The sequence below is a fragment of the Macaca nemestrina genome, chromosome 18, assembly GCF_043159975.1.
Source record: "Macaca nemestrina isolate mMacNem1 chromosome 18, mMacNem.hap1, whole genome shotgun sequence".
NCBI lineage: Eukaryota > Metazoa > Chordata > Mammalia > Primates > Cercopithecidae > Macaca > Macaca nemestrina.
The window spans coordinates 65,672,708-65,698,787 of NC_092142.1; the positions used below are offsets into that span (position 1 = coordinate 65,672,708).

The 26,080-nt window shown below is 43.9% G+C and overlaps 2 protein-coding genes across 3 annotated transcripts in view; one reads left to right on the forward strand and one right to left on the reverse strand.

Moving 5' to 3' along the window:
- The window catches only part of LOC105491459 (CKLF like MARVEL transmembrane domain containing 3), a 58,549-nt gene extending 41,610 nt beyond the window's left edge, over nt 1-16,939 (forward strand). Inside the window, exons 5-6 of the mRNA XM_071084708.1 lie at nt 1,799-1,914; nt 16,830-16,939. Of these exons, the coding sequence (XP_070940809.1) occupies nt 1,799-1,869 (71 nt within the window). The 3' untranslated portion in view covers nt 1,870-1,914; nt 16,830-16,939. The remainder of the gene's footprint in view (nt 1-1,798; nt 1,915-16,829) is intronic.
- The window catches only part of LOC105491460 (CKLF like MARVEL transmembrane domain containing 4), an 81,636-nt gene that overhangs the window by 31,616 nt on the left and 23,940 nt on the right, over nt 1-26,080 (reverse strand). The gene's annotated exons all lie outside the window — the stretch shown is intronic.

Sequence of the window (26,080 nt, forward strand, 5' to 3'; positions counted from 1 at the left end):
TTATATGTATATGTATTTATAATACATGCATATAGTATATACACATATATGTACACATTGTATATAACTATGCATGTATGTAAATATATCACATGTATATATTAATAGATTCAGGAATAATCTATAGTAAAATATTGATAGTGAACCCATCTATATGGTAGAAATGTGGATAGGTTTATTTTCATTGAGCCTGCTTTCATTTTCCAAAATTTCTACAAAGAGTATATGTGTTCTTAATTAGAAAAAAAAAATTAAATGCCCTATGTGTGGACACTTTTTTGAAACATCCAAGTTATGAGTTAAATTTTAGTGACCTCTAAGAACCAATCCTTATTTGTTTTGAAATCATTCATAATTTTTTTTTTTTTTTTTTTGAGACAGTCTCGCTGTGTTACCCAGGCTGGAGTGCAATGGCGCGATCTCAGCTCACTGCAACCTCTGCCTCCTGGGTTCAAACGATTCTCTTACCTCAGCCTCCTGCGTAGCTGGGATTACAGGCGTGTGCCACCACGCCTGGCTAATTTTTGTATTTTTAGTAGAGACGGGGTTTCACCATGTTGGCCAGGATGGTCTCGAACTCCTGACCTCACGTGATCTACCCGCTTTGGCCTCCCAAAGTGCTGGGATTACAGGCGTGATCCACTGCACCCAGCCCGGTCAGGACTTTTTAAAAGTCCTTTTGGCTGGGTGCGGTGGCTCACACCTGTAAACCCAACACTTTGGGAGGCCAAGGCGGCGGATCAAGAGTTCAGGAGATCGAGACCATTCTGGCTAACACGGTGAAACCCCGTCTCTACTTAAAAAAAAAAAAAAAAAAGAAGATTAGTCAGGTGTGGTGGCAGGTGCCTGTAGTCCCAGCTACTCAGGAGGCTGAGGCAGGAGAATCGCTTGAAATGGGGAGGTGGAGGTTACAGTGAGCCGAGATCGTGCCACTGCACTCCAGCCTGGGTGACAGTGCGAGACTCTGTCTCAGAAAAAAAAAAAAAAAAGTACTTTTAAAAAGTACACAGGCACCACAATTATAGCCTGTTTTCATAAAAGAAAGTTCTCTTTTCAGTCCAGATTTAATCTTGTCAGTCGTCTGAGAAGTCAAAAACGTATCCTGTTTTTCCATCTAAAAAAGCAATCTATGACATCACTTAGAAATACGTGAGCATCGAACGTGAGCATCGCTTCTGATACACCGTGGGGGGTAAGGAAGGTGCGCGCAGGGCCAACTGTAAGGAAACTGGGGAAGAAGTTGGACAAAAGGGCAAGTGAGGAATGTGAACATATGTCTCTCTGAGTGCTACTCAAAGAAGTTCAGGATCCAGCCTTAATCACCCACACAAAACACCAGAGAACCTAACTTCAAACTACTGTTCTTTCTTTTGTTTTAAGAAATGAGTCTCACTATGTTGCCCAGGCTGGACTCAAACTCCTGGCTCAAGAGATCCTCCCACCTCAGCCTCCTGAGTAGCTGGGATTACAGGTGCAGGCCACCACACCCAGCTTTGCTGTTCTTTGATTACTCATTAGACTTCTGTGTGAGAGAAATTGTGAAATCATTTGATTAAAGTGATATTTTTATTTACAGTGATGGTGACCCATTGCTTTAAATGAACTTTCTATTCACTTGAATAAAAGCAACTCTCATCCTATAAAAGACAGTCTGTCATTAAGGTTGTAGGAGTCATTAATGCTGGCTGCCAAATATTTGTGGTTCTCCACCATCCAGCACCTTCCCTGCATCCTTTGAATTTGTGTGGGGCCACAAGACTACTTCTGGCTAATGAGGTGCCATGTGCATCACTTTCAGGTGGAAGACTTTGTTGCCAGTGTGAGATGTTCCAGAGACCTCCCTTCACCACGGTGCCCAGCAAGTTCTGAAATGTAGATGGTCTACCAGCAGTGAGGACATACGCGCTAGACAGAGTAAGCACGAAAATGAACCTTGGTTGTTACTACTTAGTATTCTTGCTTATCCCAACTGCTACGAGGATGCTGCCTTCATCTGTTTGGGAATGAAAATATTTTTCCTGGATCTGGGTTTTTCCTCATCATTAATATCTTAAGAAAATCTTAGCCCTTTGGGAGGCCGAGGCTGGTGAATCACGTGAGGTCAGGAGTTCAAAGACCAGCCTGACCAACACGTTGAAACCCCGTCTCTGCTAAAAATACAAAATTAGCCAGGCCTGGTGGCACATGCCTATAATCTCAGCTACTTGGGAGGCTGAGGCAGAAGAATCACTTGAACCCAGGAGGCAGAGGTTGCAGTGAGCTGAGATCACGCAATTGTACTCTGGCCTGGGCAACAAGAGTGAAACTCCATCTCAAGAAAAAAAAAAGAAAGAAAGAAAAGAACAAAAGAAATCTTAGCCCCCAGGCTGGGCACAGTAGCTCACGCCTGTAATCCCAACATTTTGGGAGGCTGAAGCAGGCTAATCACCTGAGGTCAGGAGTCCAAAACCAGCCTGGCCAACATGGTGAAACCCCGTCTCTACTAAAAATACAAAAATTAGCCAGGTGTGGTAGCACAGGCCTGTAATCCCAGCTACTGAGGAGGCTGAGGCAGGAGAATCGCTTGAACCCAAAAGGCAGAGGTTACAGTGAGCCAAGATCGTTCCACTGCACTCCAGCCTGGCTGACATGGCAAGACTCTGTCTGGAGAAAGGGGAGGGAAGAGGAGGGGAGGGGAGGGGATAGGAGGGGAGGGGAGGGGATGGGAGGGGAGGGGAGGGGATGGGAGGGGAGGGGAGGGGATGGGAGGGGAGGGGAGGGGAGACCTTAGCCCCCAAACACTATGTCCTAAAGAGTGACTGAGGTTGCTGGTGCACACCTGTATTCCTAGCTACCCAGGAGGCCTAGGCGGGAGGATCGCCTGTGCCCAGGAGTTTGAGGCTGCCTGCCGTGAGCTATGCTCATGGCTGTGTAATAGCCACTGCACTCCAGCCTGGGCAACAGTGCAAGACCCTGTCTCTTAAAAAAAGAAAAAGTTACTGAGGTGGGTGTGGACATTTACCTTTAGGTTTTAAAAGACCTTTTTTTTTTTTTTTTTTTTTTTTTTTTTTTTTTGAGACGGAGTCTGGCTCTGTCACCCAGGCTGGAGTGCAGTGGCGCGATCTCGGCTCACTGCAAGCTCCGCCTCCCGGGTTTACGCCATTCTCCTGCCTCAGCCTCCCGAGTAGCTGGGACTACAGGCGCCCGCCACCTCGCCCGGCTAGTTTTTTGTATTTTTTAGTAGAGACGGGGTTTCACCGTGTTAGCCAGGATGGTCTCGATCTCCTGACCTCGTGATCCGCCCGTCTTGGCCTCCCAAAGTGCTGGGATTACAGGCTTGAGCCACCGCGCCCGGCCTAAAAGACCATTTTTTAAAAAAGTAATTATTTAGGCAAGTACCATCCCTTCATTCAGCTAAAATTAACTGAGGATCTACTATGTGCCAGGCACAATCCTAACCCTAGGGATGCAATGGTGAACAAGCTCCTTAGGGAGCAAATACTCCTGATATTTTTCTTCCTGATATATGCATTATTTCCATGACAAGTCATTTCAAATCTATTGAAGAGTATATCCCAATTTAATCACGACGTATATCACCTGGTGTCCTGCAGACTCCACAGTGGGAAGGGGTATGGTCCGTCCTCAGCAGCCCCACCTCCCACTCTCCAAGCCTGGGCTCAACCTCAGCCTTGCACTGGGTTCACACCCTCCTACGAACACGAGTCAGGTCCAGAGCCTGACTCCCTCCTCATGGGGGGCAGGGGCAGGGCTCTCACTGGCACTCGTCTGCTGCCCTTCTCTCCCAAGTGTGGCTTCTTTCAGGGCCCCTAATCCCTGTACATGTCGGGATCACAGATATGTACAAGAAGGGTCATGCCCCAGGCAAACAGGGTGAGGCCAAACAACTTCTCCCTCAACCCTGATCATTCTGTGGCACTTGGAGACTCTCTGTGCTTAAGGTCTCAGTTCCAGTCTAGCAAACACACGCCATTATACACAAAAAGAACTAATCAGGTGCATGGCTCAGTGCTCAGGTATCGAGAGGTATCGAGACAGAAAGTGCAGCTGGGGTTTGGAAGAGGGAGGGTCAACGAGGGCTTGGGCAGCAGCAGAGGCTTTAGGAGGCTTCACAGTCAACACCTAACTCAGGTGGTCTTAGAGGAAAAGCGGGAGAGAACGTTTGTGTGAGATAGTGCCTAGCTTTCAAGATGTGTTCCTTGGTTGGCTGGAGGTGGGTGGAAGGTTGGGACAGAACCTAGTTCCTCACCAAAGTGCCTCTGTTTTATGTTTATATTTCCATTAGCGGTGGTTCATAAAGTTTTCTGGCCAAAGAACAGAACACCTGTTAATAGCCTTCTCCTAAACTAATATTCCAAGAAGACTAGTTTGCAAACCATCGTTCGGGTTTATACATTGGGAAAGTATTTCTGTTGCACTTTTTAAAAAAATTTTTTAAGGCTGAAACTACAGATGCAGTCTGGCCCTTTCCCTCACGGAGGAGCAGCCCCAAATCGACACAAGTGTGCACAGTGGTGGGCTCCACAGACACACAGCTTTGGGTCTTCTCATACTAAGCCCCATGCTGTTCCCACCTTAACTATATCCCTGGTCTTAGGGTATCAGGCACACCAGCATCTTAACAGTTCTGAAAAGCCTCACAGTAAAACCTGTTTACCTTTACTTGATATATGGATGTTACATAAGTACAGATTTCTTCCCCCAGCACACCTCTTAACACTTTGCACAGCCATGTCTGGAGGGAAACTAGTTTGGGAAACACAAAAGGCATGTGCTGGTCAACACTCAGCTTTGTCATGTCATGCACAATTTACAGAGTAAAAACATGGAAGCTCATTTACCCAGCAGGGGAGCAACTATTAAGGACCCTGTTAACTTAGTGAAGACCTACGAAGCTGAGTGGTGACCACACACGCACACACAGCAGGGTTCAAAGTGTCTTCAGAATCAGACGGAACTCTAATCAACTCCAGCACATTCGAAATCAAAATGTCTCTATTCCTGCCAATACTGAAAAAATATCTGAAAGACGAGACAGGGCTTGTATTTAGCCACAGACGAAAAAGGCTACTTGTTAAGGCAGCTGAAGACCTCAGGATGTGCACAACGGAGAATCCAGAGGGGGCAGTAGAGGGCAAGGCAGGGACTCCAATTCCGAAGCCAGCTCCACTCTTAGCAACCAACAGGGGATGTTATGATGGGCTCCTGGAGCCAGAACTACAGAAGAGGCACGAGGCCTCTCCCCACCATCTTTCAGTGTTGAGATCGGGGGTTTTAAGCCACTCTTTATACACACGCTAAACAACAGATCACCTTAAAACATAAGTTCCCAGGCCAGAAGCCATTTATATGGTCTGCAAAGGGGGACAAATTGTTATGCAATGCCAAGCACCTTGGAATAACAATGGTTTCTACTTACGGAGCATCAACAATGTAAGGAAGCTACAGGGCTCTGCACCAGGCACAGTCCAAACATCTCTGATCCTCACATCCCGACTCAGGAAGCAGGCAGCACCTCCATCGTGTGGCCAGGTTTGTCCAAGGTCCCAAAGCTAGTTCCTCCCCTACCTCATTCTCCTAAATAAGATGCCTAACATATGACTTATCCAGAGTCTTCCCACCCCTTTCACCATGGAAAAATCACCATGTATGATTTCTCTTCAAGGAAAGCAATACAAGACCTGGGGTAGCCAGTAGTGAGAGTCTGACAAAGCCCACAACGTGACGGCTCATTCTCAAAAGAATCTAGCTGTAGTAGCATCTTAATTTTTCTAAGAAAAATAATCCATGAGTTTTTTTTACCCCTCCCAAGGGAGGCCATCCCATGAGGAAGATAAATTTAAAATATCACCCTCCTCTCCCTTGAGACAATCAGGCAATGAGCAAATAATGTTTGGTTCTGAAACAAAGGAGCTAATTGCAGGTATAAATTATTTAATCTGCAACCAAGGTGTCTGCATGTGATCTCTGGTTTCACTGCTTTTCTCTAGCAGTGCCCAAGCTAGGACCTGAGGGTAGCAAAGAAGTAATAGAAAACTACCTGCTCTAGAAGGGCAGACGGCCCTCGGGAGCTAAAGCTACCTAGGCTGGCCAGAAGGACTAATTAGTCAACAGTGATTAGTTGAGCAAAGGAGCCAAGGGGTGGAGGCAAGTGAGTTCCTCATTGTTGACAAGAAAGGGAGAGATGAGGTCAAAGGGAGAGGCTTCCAAGGACTCAGGATGGTCAAAAGAAAACAGAGTGCAGGCAACGCCGGGGTGCAGCAGAGGGCAGCAAGGTGTGCACCCCCAAAGGAAGCCCGCCGGCCTCAGCAGCCACACTCCACTCTAAGTCGTGCTTACCGCAGACCCCTGAAGGCACCGTTTTCCACCGAGGACAGAAGCATTGGGTTGTTGATGCCCCAGAAAGCTTGGTTGGGTCTGGGTGTGGCCTGTGTCACTAAGGCCTATTCAATCAGTGTCCCTGACAGATGTTGCAAGCAGGTTCTCTGTGTAAACAATTTTGCTATTTTGGAATTCTAAAGTCATAAATAAGAGTTGAACTTTGGACATTGCACTTAATTTCCATTTTCCGCAAGATTCTCACCTTCAACGTAAATTTTCATACTTAGAAGCATGCTCTAACACATACATTAAACCCGCAGGTTACCCATCAACAACGGCTGGACACAGTGTATCACAGGCTCCAATTAAAATAGGTTTATTTTTTGATATCTAACTACTTAGAGCACACAAACAGGGTTATCCAATAAAGTGCAAAACATTTTCTTATTTTTAAAAGAAAATCCAGAAATCCTTATTATGTGGTTTGATGATATAACTGCACATGATTTCAGAAAACCACAGGACGGTCAGCATCTTTCTTGCCAAGAGAATGCCCACAGAATTCTACTGCGAATGCTACCCTGCTCAAAAAGCCAAATTTTCAGACCGTTTAAATTAGTAATGGGGCAAAAACAAAGCACATGTACAGGACAGAGGAAACAAACTGCCTTTAAACCATAAACATCTGAAGCTGTTTAACTACACTGCTGCCATTAGGATCTTCTCGTCCCCCTTCCTTTCTCATGGTCCTGGCTTCATCGATGAGGCTGAAATCTCAGAAAGCAGCGCCGCATCCCCACAATTCAAAAGCAAAACCTCCCCCTTTCCTTCCTCTTCCTGCTTTACTTCCTGGGTACTTCCCCAACCTAACAACTCTGGCCAACCACCTTAACTGAGAGCAAGGGCACAGTATTTCTCATTGAACAAGAAACGAGCAGGCTGCGAGAAGCTTTTTGCTAAAGATTGATTTCAGCCAAAATAGTGAACCGCATATCACAGGAGGCCAGGTGGAAGTCCAATGGGAAAACCCAGCTCAGTCGTGAGACCCACTACCCTGGCAACCCCCAGGACCTCTGCACCATCCAGAGAGAGAGGTCTTGGGACTAGTCTCTGGGATAGGGAGATGCAGTGAGCTAAGGGTTGGCAGTACAAGCCCAAACCTATGACCCCCAGGGCCGCCATCCTTACCCCACAGGTCAGGGACTACTGCTCAGCATGGTGTTTATAATGATGTCCCCAGCTCCAGAGACAGTGAGAACAGTGGAACCTAGAATGTGTGACACTGTGGCCTTCTTTAAAAAGTCTACGTTTGCTAAGCCCTTCTACTATGAGTCAAATACAATGCGGGGCACTTCTATAAGCATTCTACCCTTTAATTTAAAATTTATTCCATCCTGATAGAAACATGGTTGGTTGGTTTTCGTCTGTTTAAGACAGAGTCTTGCTCTGTTGCCCAGGCTGGAGTGCAGTGGCGTGATCTCAGCTCACTGCAACCTCCACCTCCAGGGTTCAAGCAATTCTCCCTGCCTCAGCCTCTCAAGTAGCTGGGATTAGAGGCATGTGCCACCATGCCTGGCTAATTTTTATGTATTTTTTAGTAGAGACAGGGTTTGCCATGTTGGCCAGGCAGGTCTCAAACTCCTGGCCTCAAGTGATCCACCTGCCTCAGCCTCCGAAAGTGCTGGGATTAAAGGCGTGAGCCACAGCACCCAGCCAGTTTTTAATTAAGATATAATTCACACACCATAAAATTCACTCTCTAAAATATACAATTCAGTGGCTTTTAGTATATTCAAAGTTGTGCAACCATCACTATTATGCAGTTACAAAACATTTTCATCACCCCAGGAAGAACATGGTTTTTAATCAGCATCCTATTGATAAGTAAAATGAAGCAAAGTTGTAAACAACCCAGCCAAGTCTTGTTAACAGCAGAGTTGGGGTTCAAATCAGGACCCCAGAACTCTCTACAGCACTAGGCACTGGTGATCACCCTCCACCTGCACTGGACTTCCACTGCTCCCCCTTCCCATCCTGCCTCCCGTCACATGACGCGTGCTCTCCAGGGCCTGGCCCCTGCTGCCTTCTCATGAAACACACACTTACCAACAAATTCCCTCCTCTGGACTCACACTTCCAAATCCACCCTTCCAGTCTGAATGTCTATCTAAGCCCCAGACCCAGGCCATAACTGTTCCCCCACAAACTGGGCACCTCTATGTAATATCACCAGGCACCCACAAATGTGAGTGCAAAAATTCCCTTGCCGTTAGCACAGCCTGTTGCACAGTAGTCAAGGAGTGGGGCTCTGGAGGCTCACGGCCCTGCACCCTGATCCCAGTTCTGCCACTCATTAGCTCTGTGACCCTGGGCATATTTACTTCTCTTCTCTGAGCCTCTCTTTATAAATCATAAAATGGGTTTTCTTTTATTTATTCAACTGTAAAATGAATTAAGGGGCAATTCTGATGCTACAGGATTGCTGTGAGGATTAAATGTAAAATACTTTGCTCCATGCCCAACAGTGAGTATTCAGCTAAATGGCAGCCACTGTCCTTACTACATGAAAGGGCCAACAGAGCCCTCAGACATATTTCCTGTCTTCACCAAGCTCCAGTCCAGTAAAGAAATGTGAACATGTAGCATGTATCAGAATTTCCTTTTTGTTTTTTGGGTTTTGGGGGTTTTTTTTGAGACAGTCTCACCCTGTCACCCAGGCTAGAGTGTTGTGCTCACTGAAACCTCCATCACCCAGGCTCAAGCCAACCTCCCACCTCAGTCTCCTGAGCAGCTGGTACCACAGGCACATACCACCACACCCGGCTAATTTTTCTAATTTTTGTAGAGACAGGGTTTCGCCATGTTGCCAAGGCTGGGACTCAAGCAATCCATCTGCCTCCCAAAGTGCTGAGATTACAGGTGTGAGGTACTGCGCCCAGCTGAACTTACTTCTTTTTAAAAAATAGCTATTATCGGCCAAAAAGACCTAGAAGTAATAACTCAGTGACAAGGAGCACCCCAAGTACCCAGATTGAGGTCTCTAAATAATATTTCCTACTAAAAGTAACAAGGGTTTCTTAGAGAAATGGCTAATTCAGGTCTGGGACAGGACATCCACAGGATAAATATTAATTCCCACTAAAGGAACAGGGATTTCTTGGTAAAATGCCTAAGGTCTAGGGCAGAAACGTGTGTGTGTGTTTATATATGTGTATATATGTATTACATACATATATACGAGATATAAGATCCAAATCTTAGTTTCTAAATACTACCATTTCTCACTTAAAGGAAGCAGGGCTCCCTGGAAAATCCAGGGCTGGGGTAGAGAGTCCAAGATGAACGTGAAACATCTTGTGCTCAGAGAATGAAGGGAACATGTCTAAAGGACACTGGAACCAGTGTAGAGGGGCTCCCATTGGCTAAATCTGAGATATCTTGAGCATCAAAATAAATAATTATAGTTTGGCTGGGTGCAGTGGCTCATGCCTGTAATCTCAGTGCTTTAGGAGGCTAAGGCATGAGGATCATTTGAGCCTAGAAGTTGGAGACCAGCCTGGGCAACATAGTGAGACACCATCTCTACAAAAATAAAAAAATTAGCTGGAATGGTGGCCCACACCTATGGTCCCAGCTGCTCAGGAGGCTGAGTTGGGAGGATCTCTTGAGCCCAGGAGGTCAAGGCTCCAGTGAGCTATGATCGTGCCAATGCATTCTAGCCTGGGCAACAGAGCATAGTCTCTGGGAGACAGAGTATTTGTCTCCAAAAACAAACAAAAATAATAATTATTAAGTATTAAAATCAATGAAAAAAATCCAAACTCATGAGTTCACATAAGTATAAATGAAGAATGGACATGGAAAAACTCTTTTCTACAGTTGAAAATCCAACCAACAAATATAGAAGGAATAGTGGATTTAAAAAACTGCTGTTTGGCAGCTATCATAATAATTCTTGATTCAGGCAAGAGTCATTAATGGACATTAAAACTAATGAATGGAAGGGTTTTTTGTTGTTGTTATTGTTGTTTCTTTTGAGACAGAGTCTCACTCTGTTGTCCAGCCTGGAGCATAGCAGCGCGATCTTGGCTCACTGCAACCTCTGCCTCCCAGTCTCAAAACATCTTCCCACCTCAGCCTCCCGAGTAGCTGGGACTATAGGCATGCCCCACAGAGCCCAGCTAGCTTTTGTATTTTTTGTAGTTTCGCCGTGTTGCCCAGGCTGTGAAAGGTTGAGAAGTTATAAGATATTTACATTGTCTGAAAGTATCTTCCCACACACACAAAAAATACTTACTAACTACACAGGAAAAAAAAAAAAAAAAAAAAAAACAGTAACTCAGCAGTGAAGAATCTGGGCAGACATCCCCTTAACCAGGTTAAGATCTTCAATAATGGGTCAAATCTACATCATCTGCCTCTGATATGGCGCACTGAAAGGACACATCGTCACTTCTGTGGTGTTCCCGACACTACCACAAAATAACCAGAATCCAAACAGAAGACAGCGTCAGACAAACCCAAATTGAGGGACAGTCTACAAAATAACTCGCCTGTATTCTTCAAATGTCAATGACATGAAACAAAGCTAAAGAACTATCCCACACTCAAGGAGATTAAAGAGACATGACAACTAAATGACAACATGATCTAGGATTTTCATTTATTAAACAGATTTTTGAGACAAAGAGGGAAGCGTGAATAGTATAGATTAGCTAAGAGTACTGAATCAGTGTTAATTTCCTGAAAAAAAAAAATTTTTTTTTTTTCAGATGGAGTCTCACTCTGTCACCCCAGCTGGAGTGCAATGGTGTGATCTCGGCTCACTGCAACCTCTGCCTCCCGGGTTCATGCGGTTCTCCTGCCTCAGCCTCCTGAGTAGCTTGGGCTATAGGTGCCCGCCACCACGTCTGGCTAATTTTTGTATTTTTAGTAGAGACAGGGTTTCACCATGTTGGCCAGGCTGGTCTCAAACTCCAGGCTGGTCACAAACTCAGGTGATCTGCCTGCCTCGGTCTCCCAAAATGCTGGGATTATAGGCATGAGCCACCACAGCCAGCCCTAATTTCCTGATTTTGATAACTATAGTGTGGTTATGTAAGAAAGTAATCTTGTTTTTAGGACACTGAAGTTTTTAGAGATAAAAGAGACATCAAGTCTGTACCTTCAAGAGATGTAAAATATTCTGTAAATATACATATGCAGATATATAAACACAGAGAGAGAGTAAAGGAAGGATAAAGCTAATATGGTAAAAGTTAACATTTGGAGAATCTAGGTGAAAGTATATATTGTTTTATACTACTCTTGCAATCTTTCAGTCTGTAATTATTTCAAAATAAAGGCTTTTTAAATCACATATATCAAATCTGTAAAAATCCATGAGTTTGGAGAAAAAAAATCCATTGTTCACCTTTAGAGGTTGCTAAAGCATTAACTTGTTATTAGGAAAATTAATGAAGGAAAAGAATCAAAAGAATCAAGCATTTACCTTGCCTTTCCTGTACAAACCGTATTTCAGGACAATGAAATGAATGGTGAGGAAAAGATCTTTACAAAATTCCAGTTAATAAATGCAAAAGGAATGATAGAATTAGAAAATCATCAGCCAGGCGCCACAACCCATGCCTATAATCCCCGCACTTTGGGAGGCCAAGGTGGAAAGACCACTTGAGGCCTAGAGTTCAAGACCAACCTAGGCAACATACTAAGACTCCATCTCTACAAAAAATATTTAAAAATTAGCTGGACGTTGTGATGCATGCCTGTAGTCCCAGCTACTCAAAGGGGTGAGGTGGGAGGATCACTTGAGCTCAGGAGGTCTAGGCTGCAGTGAGTTATGATTCCAAGAAAGCAAAGAAAGAGAAAGAAGAAAGGAAGGGAGGGAGGGAAGGAAGGAGAGAGGGAGGGAAGGAGGGAGGGAGGAAGGGAGTAAATCATCATTTTGAAATGATCTGGACCCAGATTCTCAATCCATCTGAAAACCAGGAGTTAGAGGGCATTAACTGCTGAACTCAACCAAAAAACATTCTTTTTCTGCCTGTTCATTTATCAAAGTCATACTCCTAACTCCCATTCGAGTCGCATTTCCTCCACCAAAGCTTTCTGTGGCTCTTTCTTCAGCCCAAACCAGTTTTATCGCTCTGTGATTTCCTGTGGCCCTTGATCTATGCCAGTGGTTCATATACTTGGTTCATCCAGGGGTCCTTTCAAAATCCTGATACCCACATTGGGCTCTAGAATAAGGTTTCTCAAACTCAGCACTATTGGCATCTAGGACCAGATCACTCTTCGTTGTGAGGAGCTGTCCTGTGCATTGTAGGATGTTTAGCAGCATCCCCAGCCTCCACGCCACTAGGTGCCAGTACTCCTCCCACCCCCAAGTGGAGAAAACCAAAAATGTCTCCAGATACTGTCAAATATCCCCTGGGGGGCAAATTCTCCTTCCACAGGGAGGAAGAATGGCTGATCTAGCTTGTGAGCATCAATAGCTATTAAAGCCACAGATGAGGAATTTCAAACAGATGGATCAAGCACCCACCAATCAATCTTGGCTTCACTAAAAGCAAGACAATCAGCTGCTCCGCCTGCTAGTGTGGATGCAGTAGGACGAAGCCAGCAGACCTGAGACAGCTTCTTTTCATCCCACCCCCAACCCCATCCCACAGTCAAGCTATATAGAGTAACCAGGTTACAAGAAACAGAGAAGTTGAAGGAGCACAATAAAATCACACTAGAGGCTGGGCGCAGTGGCTCACACCTGTAATCCCAGCATTTTGGGAGGCCAAGGCAGGCAGATCACTTGAGGTCAGGAGTTTGAGACCAGCCTGGCCAACACTGCGCCATCTCTACTAAAAATACAAAAATTAGCTGGGCATGGTGGTGTGCACCTGTAGTCCCAGCTACTTGGGAAGCTGATGCAGAAGAATCACTTGAACCTGAGAGGCAGAGGTTACAGTGAGCTGAGATAGTGCCACTGCACTGCAGCCTGGGCGACAGAGTGAGACTCTGCCTTAAAAAAAAAAATCACACTAGAGAAAGCCACCAGTCAAGGCCAAAATGTGGGAAATCTATATAACACATTACCCCATTTCATCAGCAAACAAATGACATAAAGGGAGATGAGGGCTGTTGTAAGATTAAGACAGATTTCAGACACAGCAAGCAAATGCAAGCATGTATAGATCTTGTTTAGACCCTAATTCAAACAAACCAAAAGGGCATTTTGGAGATCACTGGGGAAAAGTGAACATAGGATAGTCAATGACATTAAGCAATAATTATATGTTATTTTGAAGTAATACTGATATTGTGGATGTGTCATTTAAAATAAAGTTCGTAACTGATAGAGATGCATACTTCATATTTAGAGTTGAAATGCTATGATATTGAAGACTTGTTTTAAAATATTACAACAAAAAAGGAGGGGAGTGTTGATTACACAAAAATGCAAAATAGCGGCTGGGCGCAGGGGCTCAAGCCTGTAATCCCAGCACTTTGGGAGGCCGAGGCGGGCGGATCACAAGGTCGGGAGATCGAGACCATCCTGGCTAACATGGTGAAACCCTGTCTCTACTAAAAAAAAAAAAAAATACAAAATATTAGCTGGGCATGGTGGCGGGTACCTGTAGTCCCAGCTACTCGGGAGGTTGAGGCAGAAGAATGGTGTGAACCTGGGAGGCAGAGTTTGCAGTGAGCTGAGATCGTGCCACTGCACTCCAGCCTGGGCGACAGAGTGAGACTCCATCTCAAAAAAAAAAAAAAAGGCAAAATGGTGATAACTGTAAAAGCTGGATAAAAAGTATGTGGGGACTTGTTGTACTATATATATATATCTTCGCTAGTATATGTTTCAAAGTTTCCATAATAAAAATTTAAACTTTTTTAAAATGTTGAAGAACTTATATCCAGAACATACAAAAAACTCAAATCTCCACAATAAGAAACAACCCAATTAAAAAGTGGGTAAAAGATATGAGCACATCACGAAAGAAGATACATAGATGGCAAACGAGCACACGGAAAGATCCTTAACATCACTAGCTATTAGGAAAATGCAAATTAAAACTACAAGGCAGAGCATGGTGGCTCACGCCTGTAATCCCAGCACTTTGGGAGGCTAAGGCAGGAGAAGCACTTGAGCCTAGGAGTTGGAGACCAGACTGGGCAATCTAGTGAGACTCCATCTCTACAAAGAAAGAAAAAAATTAGCCAGGCGTGGTGGTACATCTGTGGTCCCAGTTACTCGGAAGGCAGAGGTAGGAGGATTGCTTGAGCCTGGGAGGTAGAGGCTGCAGTGAGCCCTGATTATGCCACTGTACTCCAGCCTGGACAACAGGGTGAGATCCTGTCTCAAAAAAAAAAAAAAAACTCCACCATAAAAAGTGAAATTTATTGCATGTAAATTAAAAAGAAAAATTTTAAATGTTGTGAAGTCTATTGATAAGGAGAAACATGCATAAAACAGTCACGTTACAAAGCAATCTGTACTTGTAAATATATACAGACACATATGTGAACAAATATATATGGAGACAAAAGTATTACACACAATGTGACTAGTGTTCATCTCTGATGAGTAAGATACCAGGATGTGTGTTTTTTTTTTCTTTTAACTTACAGGTATTTTCTAATTTTTCTTAAATTGGTATTACTTGTGTGATTTCTTTAAGAAGTAATTTAAAAGCAAGTAAATAAAAAAATAACCGCAAGCTGCTCTGGGAAGCCTTTCCTCATCCCTCTGCAATAAGCCTCTCCCTCTGCAGGCTTCCTGCTGTCTCCTCGAATCTCCTAACACTTGGCTGCCCTGTCCCCATAGTCAGCTCTTCCCTCTCCTGCTCGCTGTGCTGAGTGAGGAAGTGCAGTTTACCGCATGGTGGGGCCTGTCTCCAGAATAGTGTCTAGCTGGCTCCCTGCTCTATCCCTCCCGAACAGACACTCAGGAAAATAGTTGAAAAAAAAAAGAAAATAGCTGAGCAATGACTTACCAACAGGGCATGAACAGGCATCTAAGAAACAGTCATTAAACCATGTCCACAGGCAACTGGACACTATCCAAAGGTTGATAATTAATGTTCCATGTTAGCCTAAAACATGGGCTCAGGTGAAGGGCCCCTTAAGTTTCTAGAAATTATTTGGGAGAAAACATACAAAGCTGATTTATCACTTGCCACATCTGTGAATAAGAGACTTCAGATTGCTAATATGTAAGATGATGAGCTTCAAAATTATCCCAACATCAGCCAGACTGGTGCTGCAGATGGACTCTAACCCGTATAAATTTCAGGTTCAAAGATTCAGCTACAGGAATATAGAGTAGGGAGAAAAGACTTGATAAATGCAGCCAAGTGAAAACAGACCTGGTGATTTTAGCTGACATCAGTCACACTGAGACTAAATGCTTGTCAGTTAAGGAGGAAGTAAAAAACTGTCATTTTTGGTGGGAAGTAGAGCTGAGCAGTCCCAAATCTTTTCTATAATGCTCTGTCTTCATATTCACAGGCAGAAAAGCCTGTTCATTAATATGAAAACATAGTAACATTAAGTCCAAATTTTATTAAAATGGATCCTTTCATATGATTCCTCGCACATGCCAGGAATATTCCAGAGTAATATTTAAAACATTTCCTTACTACAGGCCGGGCGTGGTGGCTCACATCTGTAATCCCAGCACTTTGGGAGGCCAAGGTGGGTGGATCACCTGAGATCAGAAGTTCAAGACCAGCCTGGCCAACATGGTGAAACCCTATCTCTACTAAAACAACAAAAAAATTAGCTGGGCATGGTGGTGCATGCCTGTAATTCCAGCCACTCAGGAGGCTGAAGCAGGAGAATTGCATGAACCCAGAAGGCAGAGACTGCAGTGAGCCGAGATTGCACCACTGTACTCCAGCCTGGGCAACAGAGCAAGACTCTGTCTCAAAAAAAATAAAATAAAATAAAAATAAAACATTTCCTTACTACAAAAACAAACAAAAAACCAAAACACTATGCCACCCCGCCCCGATTCATCTCTACACAAGCCAGGGCCCCAGCAGCCTGCAAGCCAGGAGCCTCTTTAGCTATCAGACAATAAAAACAGACAACAAAAACAAATTTGAAGGCTTCCAAGTATCACAAATTTGGAATTCCAGTTCAGTTAATGAAGTAGATACACTCCAGCCTGTCTGTCCCACTGAATACTGCTATCAAACTGAAAACAATGCACAGAGCAGCTATTTCAGGATGCTGAAAAACAAATCCAAGTAGGCAGATAGGGAAGATGACCAGAGTTCAAAGCATCACAGAACCAACAGTCAGGTTCCTATTTTTCCTCCAGTGTTCCCCAGCTTAGACTCAAAGGAGCCTCAAACCCAGAAAAGGGAGTCTGGTATAGATAGGGAGACCAGGACAATCCTCTAGTTCTGGCCAGAAAGTGGACAGGGGGGTTTTCCTAACACTCATAGACACTGAGGACAATCCTGGGTTTTATTTTCCTTTTAACTTTTTTTTCCTTCATTCCCACTTAGATTTCAGACCCCAGACAATCCTGAAGTGGCAGAGGCAATGCAGCCGCAGGAGGCTACAGATGCCCACATCAGAGGAGCTGACTCAGAGGAACCCGAGTTTTTATGGCATGAGCAAACCCCATGGCTTTCCCCTTCCCCTGTCCCCCCACCATATGGCCTAGGACATGGACACAGTTGTGGAAACTGTTCAACAGAGTACGGTAACTAAAGGACCAGCTTTTGGGACACAGACCCTAAAGAGGAGTTGTAAGGGCTAGAAAATGCCAAGGAATTAGCAGAAAGAGGAAGCAAACCCATAAAGTTCCATAAACTCCTGGTTCTAAATCAAAAAACCAAGCCCATAAAGCTTATAAACTCCTGGGCTCACCCCAAGTTGTATATATGTGAATCTGACCCTAAATAGTGCAGTAAAGACGTTGAGAATGAACTACGGGATAGGTCACCACCTAGGTCCCAGACTGGCCACTGGGTGGCATATACCAAGCAAAGGTTCAAATAGCATCACAAAGGCTTTGAAACAGAATTGATATTGAACCTTCAACACACAGAAGGCTGACCAGAACTTCTCACTTGAACCCAGCCAGGTTGATTGCTTTCTAAAACAAAACAAAAATCAACACTCTTCATAGGATTTAAACAAGACCAGAGTCCCATAACATAATAAACAAATGTCCATGATATAATTCTAAATTACTTGGCGTACAAAGGACCAGGAAAATCTCAATTTAGATCGAAAAAAACAATCAACAGATGCGAATGCCAAGATGACACAGTTGTTGGAATTATCAGATTGTAAAGCAGCTATAATAAAATAACCCAAGATTAGCCAGGCATGGTGGTATACCCCTACAGTCCCAGCTAATCAGGAGGCTGAAGGGGGAGGACTGCTTAAGCCCAGGAGTTCAAGGTTACAGTGAGTGATGAGCTACATTCTGCTATTCAGCCCATCCATTTTTATTTTGGATACTATGTTCTATGGTACTAAGATTTTCACTTGCTTCTTTTTTTTTTTTTTTTTTTGAGATGGAGTCTAGCTCTGTTGTCAGGCGGCTGGAGTTCAGTGGTGCCATCTCAGCTCACTATAACTTCCGCCTCCCGAATTCAAGCGATTCTCCTGCCTCAGCCTCCCAAGTAGCTAGGATTACAGGCATATGCCGCCACACCCAGCTAATTTTTGTATTTTTAGTAGAGACAGGGATTCACCATGTTGGCCAGGATGGTCTCAATCTCCTGACCTCATGATCCATCCACCTCAGCCTTCCAAAGTGCTGGGATTACAGGTGTGAGCCACCGCACCTGGCCCATTTGCTTCTTTATATCTTCTATTTCTTAGCTGAGACTTTCTGTCTTTCCACTTGTTTAAAGAATATGCATCCCTACTTCTTGGATTGTTTTATACAAAGCTTAGAACAGACCAGGTGCAGTGGCACACGCCTGTAATCCCATCACTTTGGGAGGCTGAGGCGGGCAGATCACCTGAGCTCAGGAGTTTGAGACTAGCTTGGCCAACATGGTGAAACCCTGTCTCTACTAAAAATACAAAAATTAGCTGGGCATGGTGGCGGGCACCTGTAGTCCCAGCTACTCTGGAGGCTAAGGCAGAAGAACTGCTTGAACCCGGGAGGCAGAGGTTGCAGTGAGCCAATATGGCACCACTGCACTCCAGCCTGGGTGACAGAGCGAGTCTCCATTTCAAAAAAAAAAAAAAAAATTCAGATAAAGGAAAATGAAGAGAACTCATAGCCAACAAACCTGCGCTAAATGAAACGCTACGAGTTTCTTCATGGAGAACAGAAATGATACCAGAGGGAAACTTGGAACATCAGTAGTGAAAGAAAAGCAACAGAAACAGTAAAAACCTCAGTAAACAGAAAAATGATTCTTCTCAAGTTATTTAAAGTATTCATGATAGTTAAGAGCAAAATCTATAACAATGTTGGGATTTCAACGTATTTGACAAAGAAAACAAAGTAGGAGGGTAAAGGGACCTATGTACTTGCAAGATTTCTGTATTTCATTCTAAGTAATGAAATATTAATTATAAGTAAACTGCAAGCCGGGCGCGGTGGCTCACGCCTGTAATCCCAGCACTTTGGGAGGCCGAGACGGGCGGATCACGAGGTCAGGAGATCGAGACCATCCTGGCTAACACGGTGAAACCCCATCTCTACTAAAAATACAAAAAATTAGCCGGGCATGGTGGTGCGTGCCTGTAGTCCCAGCTACTCGGAGGCTGAGGCAGGAGAATGGCATGAACCCAGGAGGCGGAGCTTGCAGTGAGCCGAGATGGTGCCACTGCACTCCAGCCTGGGCGACAAAGCGAGACTCCGTCTCCAAAAAAAAGAAAAAAGTAAACTGCAAAATATTAATGTTATAATTATGTGTATGTATAATGTAATTCCTAGAACAAACACTTAAAAAAAAACTATACAGAGATACTAGTCAAAGCTCAATAAATCAATTATAATGAAATACTAACAAATATTCAAAGACTTCAAAAGAAAAGAGGAAAGGGAAAACAGGAACAAAACAGAGGGAACAAACAGAAAATAAATAACAAAATGGTAGGTTTAAATTTAAGCATACTAGTAATTACATTAAATATAGGCAGGACATGGTGGCTCACACCTGTAATCCTAGCACTTTGGGAGGCCAAAGCAGGAGGACTGCCTTGAGGCCAGGAGTTCAAGACCAGCCTGGGTGACAGAGCAAAACCCTGTTTCTCTGAAAGACAGTCTTGCTCTGTAGCCCTGGAGTGCAGCAGTGCAATCACGGCTCAGTGCAGCCTTGACCTACCAGGCTCAAGTATCCTTCCACCGCAGCCTCCTTAGCAGCTAGGATTACAGGCACATGCCAACATGCCCAGCTAATTGTTTTGGTCAGGCATGGTGGCTCATGCCTGTAATCCTAGCCCTTTGGGAGTCTGAGGTGGATGGATTGCTTGAGGTCAGGAGTTTGAGACCAGCCTGGATATCATGGCAAAACCCTGTCTCTACTGAAAACACACAAAAAAATAGCAGGGCATTGTGGCACACAGCTGTAATCTCAGCTACGTGGGAGGTTGAGGCAGGAGAATGGCTTGAACCCAGGAAGCGGAGGTTGCGCCACTGAACTCCAGCCTGGGTGACAGAGTGAGAGGAAAGGAGGGAGGGAGGGAGGGAGGGAGGAAGGAAGGAAGGAAAGAAGTGCTTCAACAAAAAGGAAGGAAGGAAGGAAGGAAGGAAGGAAGGAAGGAAGGAAGGAAGGAAGGAAGGAAAAGAAACTTGTTCTGCAAAGGAAATTGTTAAGAAAATAAGAAGACAAGCCACAAACAGAGTTAAAACATTTGCAAGTCATTTATCTGACAAAAGTCTTATATCCAAAGTATATAAAGAATTCTCAAAATTCAATAGTAAGAAAACAAACTGCCCAACAAAAGTTACTTGAACAGGTTCTTCACCTAAGAGATGGCAAATAAGCACAAGATGCTTGACATCATTAGCATGAGCCATTTTAGGGAAATGCAAAATAAAGCTACTATGAGATGCCACTACACACCAATTAGAATGTTACAATGGCAGTCATAAAAAAGAATGAGATCATGCCCTTTGCAGCAAAATGGAAGGAGCTGGAGGCCATAATCCTAAGTAAATTAACACAGGAACAGAAAACCAAATACCACATGTTTTCACTTAAAGTGGGAACTAAACATTAAGCTCCTGTGGACATAAACATGGGAACAATAGACACCTCAGATTACTTGGAGGAAGGGAAGGAGTGAGGAATGGGTGGAAAAACTACCTAGCAGGTACTATGTTCACTACCTGGGTGCAATATAGCCATGTAACAAACCTGCACATGTACCCCCTGTATCTAAAATAAAAGTTGGGGCCAGGAGCAGTGGCTCATGCCTGTAATCCTAACACTTTGGGAGGCCGAGGCGGGCGGATCACCTGAGGTCAGAAGGTCAAGACCAGCCTGGCCAACATGGCAAAACCCGGTCTCTGCTAAAAATACAAAAATTAGCCGGGTGTGGTGACACATGCCTGTAATCCCAGCTACCCGGGAGGCTAAGGAAGGAGAATCGCTGGAACCTGGGAGGCGGAGGCTACAGCGAGCTGAGATGGTGCCACAACACTCCAGCCTGGGCACCAGAGCGAGACTCCATCTCAAAAAAAAAAAATTAAATTAAAAATAAAGAAATAAAAGTTGTAAAATAAAATAACAACAAATGTGAAGGTTCTATAAAGCAATGAACTGGGGACCTGTTATGTACTACGTTTCAGGTTGTGATATTAAATAACTACATTTTCTTTGTAGAAATGTGTCTTGTCATATGTAGCATCACACCTACATATGTAAGATGCATTTACACACAGTTCAAAATGCGTATCAGCTTCCCTTACATTCCCTTTTGATATTAACACACAAACTTTACAAAGTTTAAAAAAGAAAAAAGGGCCGAGCGCGGTGGCTTACGCCTGTAACCCCAGCCCTTTGGGAGGCCGAGGCGGGCGGATCACGAGGTCAGAAGTTCAAGACCAGCCTGGCCAACATGGTGAAACCCCGTCTCTAATAAAGATACAAAACATTAGCCAGGTGTGGTGGTAGGCGCCTGTAATCCCAGCTATTCAGGAGGCTGAGGCAGGAGAATCGCTTGAACCAGGAGGCGGAGGTTGCAGTGAGCCGTAATAGTGTCACTGCACTCCAACCTGGCCAACAGGGCGAGACTCCGTCTCAAAAAAAAAAAAAAAAGTAGTTACCATCTTTGGAAATAGTATTTCTTCTGTTTTTGCTTTATATGAACCAAAACTTTTCTCTTTTTTTTTTTTTTTTTTTTTTTGCTTTTGGTTTTTGAGAGACAGGGTCTTACTGTTGCCCAAGTTGGAGTACAGTGGCAGAATTATTGCTCACTGAAGCCTCCAACTGCTCATCTCAAGGGTCCTCCCACCTCAGTCTCCTGAGTAGCTAGGACTACAGGTCATGCCACCAACACAGCAATTTTGTGTGTGTGTGTGTGTGTAAAGACAGAGTTTCACTATGTTGCCCAGGCTGGTCTCAAATTCCTGGACTCAAGTGATCCTCCCATCTCAGCCCCCCAAAGTGCTGGGATTACAGGCATGAGCCACCACGCCCAGCCCCCTTTTTCTAGTTGGTTTATATGCTTGATTCTATACAAATTAAGCTCTGCTTACGGCCATTCTGATGCCTTGCTGGTGTTCTGTAGAGTTGTTATGACCACAGAACTTACAGATTGTTTTCGGAAATATCTGTCCATGTTTTTGCTTTTTCTTTACTATTCTTAGAATATACTAAAATTTTTTGTTGATCCTAAAGTAAATATACATAATTTGATTTAACTCCTCATTTTTGGCATTTGGAATATAATAAACTCTGGATAACTTTAAAGTGTCATAATATTATGAGTTAGATTTGAATTGTTGAACTTGGAAATCTAGAATGTCATGCATTTTAGGATCTCTGAGAAAAACAGATGATAACACTTCATTGTCCCTAAATAAGCTTTTGACTATTACCTTAAAATCACCATGAGTTTTGAAGAGTTGAGAAACTTGCCAGTATTTATTTCTTTACATTATTCCTAATAAAATTACTCATCTGCTTCAACAAAAAGAATATTACAACAGCTTTAAAAAAAAAAAAAAAAAAAAAGACCATGAAGTGCTAGCCAAGAGGCAGAGCGACTGGAACTCCCATGAACTGCTGGGAAGAATGCAAAATGGTATAGCCATGCTGGAAAACTGTTTAACTGTTTCCTGTACAGTGAAACACTTACTCTATTACCCACCAATTTCACTCCTGGGTATTAACCCCAGTGAGATAAAAAACCTACGTTCGCACAAAAAACGGTATGAATATTTATAGCAACTCCATTCATAATCACCAAAAGTTGCAAATAACTCAAATGTCCTTCAACGGGTGAATAAAGAAACTGTGGGACATGCCTACGATGGAAAACTACTCAGCAATAAAAAGGAATGACTATTCATAAAATACAACATGAATGAATATCAAATGCATTACACTGAAAGACAGTCTTAAAAGTACATACTTATGATTCTATTTCTGTGACATTCTGGAAATGACAAAACTATACTGATGAGAAACAGATGAGGTTGCCAAGAACTGGATGTGACTACAAAGAAAGGGAACGAGGAAGTTTTGTGGCTTGAGGAAACTGTTCTGTATCCTCATTATGGTAGTGGCTACACGAATATATGCATATGCTATAACTCATAGTACTGTACACCAAAAAAAGTAAATTTACTACATATTAAAAAAAAAAAAAAGCACGTGAAGACCACCAACATCCTTGGCATGTACCCAAACCTCTACAGCTCAAACATTTGTTGGATTTTTTTTTTTTTTTGAGATAGAGTCTCACTTTGTCACCCAGGCTGGAGTGCAGTGGCGCGATCTCAGCTCACTGCAAGCTCCACCTCCCAGGTTCACACAATTCTCCTGCCTCAGCCTCCCAAGTAGCTGAGACTACAGGCACCTGCCACCATGCCAGGCTAACCTTTTTTTTTTGTATGTTTAGTACAGACCAGGTTTCACCGTGTTAGCCAGGATGGTCTCGATCTCCTAACCTTGTGATCCACCCGCCTCAGCCTCCCAAAGTGCTGGGATTACAGGCATGAGCCACCGCACCGAGCCATTTGCTGGATTTTTTAATGCTCTCAGAAAGAAAATGGTGCACACTCCTTTATTAGGTTTAATTCAAACCCATATGACAAATTCTAAATTAGCTTTAATTATTTGTTTTAGATTCAAAATAGAGAATAAAGCCTTCAATTCTGCCACTTAATCATGAAACAAAAATAATGTAAAGAAGGAAACAAAGCAATTTTCAAAATGGCAACCAAAACAAAAGCAAGAGAGAATCTACTAGATGGAGTCAACCAGAGAGAGGCTAAAGCATAACAAAGCATCATGTTCTGACCTTAGCTGTGTATTTAAAATTCAAGCACTTCGGCCTGGCGCGGTGACTCACGCCTGTAATCCCAGCACTTTGGGACGCCAAGGCAGGCAGCCCACCTGAGGTTGGGAGTTCGAGACCAGCCTGGTCAACATGGTGAAACCCCGTCTCTATCAAAAAAAATACAAAATTAGCCGGGCGTGGTGGTGTGCGCCTGTAATCCCAGCTACCCAGGAGGCTGAGGCAGGAGAATCACTGGAACCCGGGAGGCAGAGGCTGCAGTGAGCTGAGATCCAGCCTGGGCGACAGAGCAAGACTCTCTCAAAAAAAAAAAAAAAAAAAAATCGTGCACTTCTCTATATGTATATTGCACTTCCATAAAAAGTTCTTAAAAGTAATAATGTAGCCGAGTGTGGTGGCTCACGCCTGTAATCCCAGCACTTTGGGAGGCCGAAGTGAGCAGATCACGAGGTCAAGAGATCGAGACCATCCTGGCCAACATGGTGAAACCGTGCCTCTACTCAAAATACAAAAATTAGCTGGGCATGGTGGCACGCGCCTGTAGTCCCAGCTACTCGGGAGGCTGAGGCAGGAAAATCGCCTGAACCCAGGAGGTGGAGGTTGCAGTGAGCCGAGATCAGGCCACTGCACTCCAGCCTGGAGACAGAGCAAGACTCTGTCTAAAAAAAAAAAAAAAAAAAAAAAGTAATAATGTAAATCTGTAATTCCAAAAACTACTCTGTACCCCAAAGTAAACTGCGGTATGTGTAATAGCCGATTTTTACATGTGCATGGGAACAAAGTCTAGAACAATGTAAACCTCACTGTTAATGGGAGTCCTCTCTAGCTGAGGAGAACACCAGTATTTTTACTTTTTTCTCTATTTTTCTACATCAGTCTGACTTGTTAAAACAAGGGACACAAATTCTTTTGTAATCAGAAAATAATTTTTTGCCATTTTGGAAAATAGTATTCAAGATAAAAAACTGATATTTATATTACAGACAATTTATGTATGACTTGACTGTAAGCTCCTTGACATAAAGCAGCTTTGTAAGCCTCATATAGTACCAGATTCCCAAAAGACACTTCACCAGATGTACAGCTAAAGAATGAAGAATAGAAACAGGGAAGCCTTCTCAAAGAGAAGGGCTAACTTCAGCAGTCTCCAAATAGAGGGGAAGGAATCAGGCAAGCAGCACAGGTGGCTGGATGGAAGAAGACCTGTGAGTGACGGTGAAGAGGCCGAAGGCCTCCTGAGATGGAACAAAGACAGGGAAGTGGGCCCAGAGGAGACAGAAAATTTGGAAGAGGTGTGAAGGAAAGGGTAGCACTCAGCAAAGAGCTGTGATGGAGAGACCAACAATGGTTTCATAGGAAAACATCAGCGGGCTCACTGATCCCTTCTAGAACTAACCATTCCGTTCTCCTCCCTTATCTTTTCCTCCTCTCCCCTGAACCTCCAAGGAAAGTGACTCCAGCCTGTTGCTTACACAGCTTGTCATGCTCAGGATCCTTTAGCGCCCAAGAGGAGTGGGCACCTGACCCAGGGGCACCAACCCACAGGCTGGCCAGGCACCTACAACTTGGCCGAGCTAGGAAAACTCTACCCAAATAGACCATCAGATGCTCTCTGGCATTCAACTGAAGTTAGCATCATGATGAGAGAACAGACAGACTAGTAATGAATATTTCAAATATATAATCTCCAGCCTGGGCAACACAGGGAAACCCGGTCTTTAAAAAAAATATTTAAAAAAAAAAAATTAGCCAGGAGTGGTGTGGTGACACACACCTGTGGTCCCAGCTACTCGGGAGACTTACAGAGGATCACTTGGGCCTGGCAGGTCAAGGCTGCAGTGAACCATGATCATGATTGCACTCCAGCCTGGGCAACACAGTGAGACCCTATCTCAAAATACACACACACACGTATATATAATCTATCAGGATATATTTATAACATATTATAACATATATGTTGGTGCAAAAGTAATCATAGTTTTTGTCATTAAAAGTAATGACCAGGCTGGGCACAGTGCCTCATGCCTGTAATCTCAGCACTTTGGGAGGCTGAGGCGGGTGGATAACTTGAGACCAGCCTGGCCAAAATGGTGAAACACTGTCTCTACTAAAAACACACACACACAAAATTAGCTGGGCGTGGCAGCGCACACCTGTAATCCCAGCTTCTCAGGAGGCTGAAACAGGAGAATCACTTAAACCCAGGAGGCAGAGGCTGTAATAAGCTGAGATTGAGCCACTGCACTCCAGCCTGGGAGACAGATGGGAGACAGAGCAAGACTCCGTCTCAAAAAAAAACCTAATGACC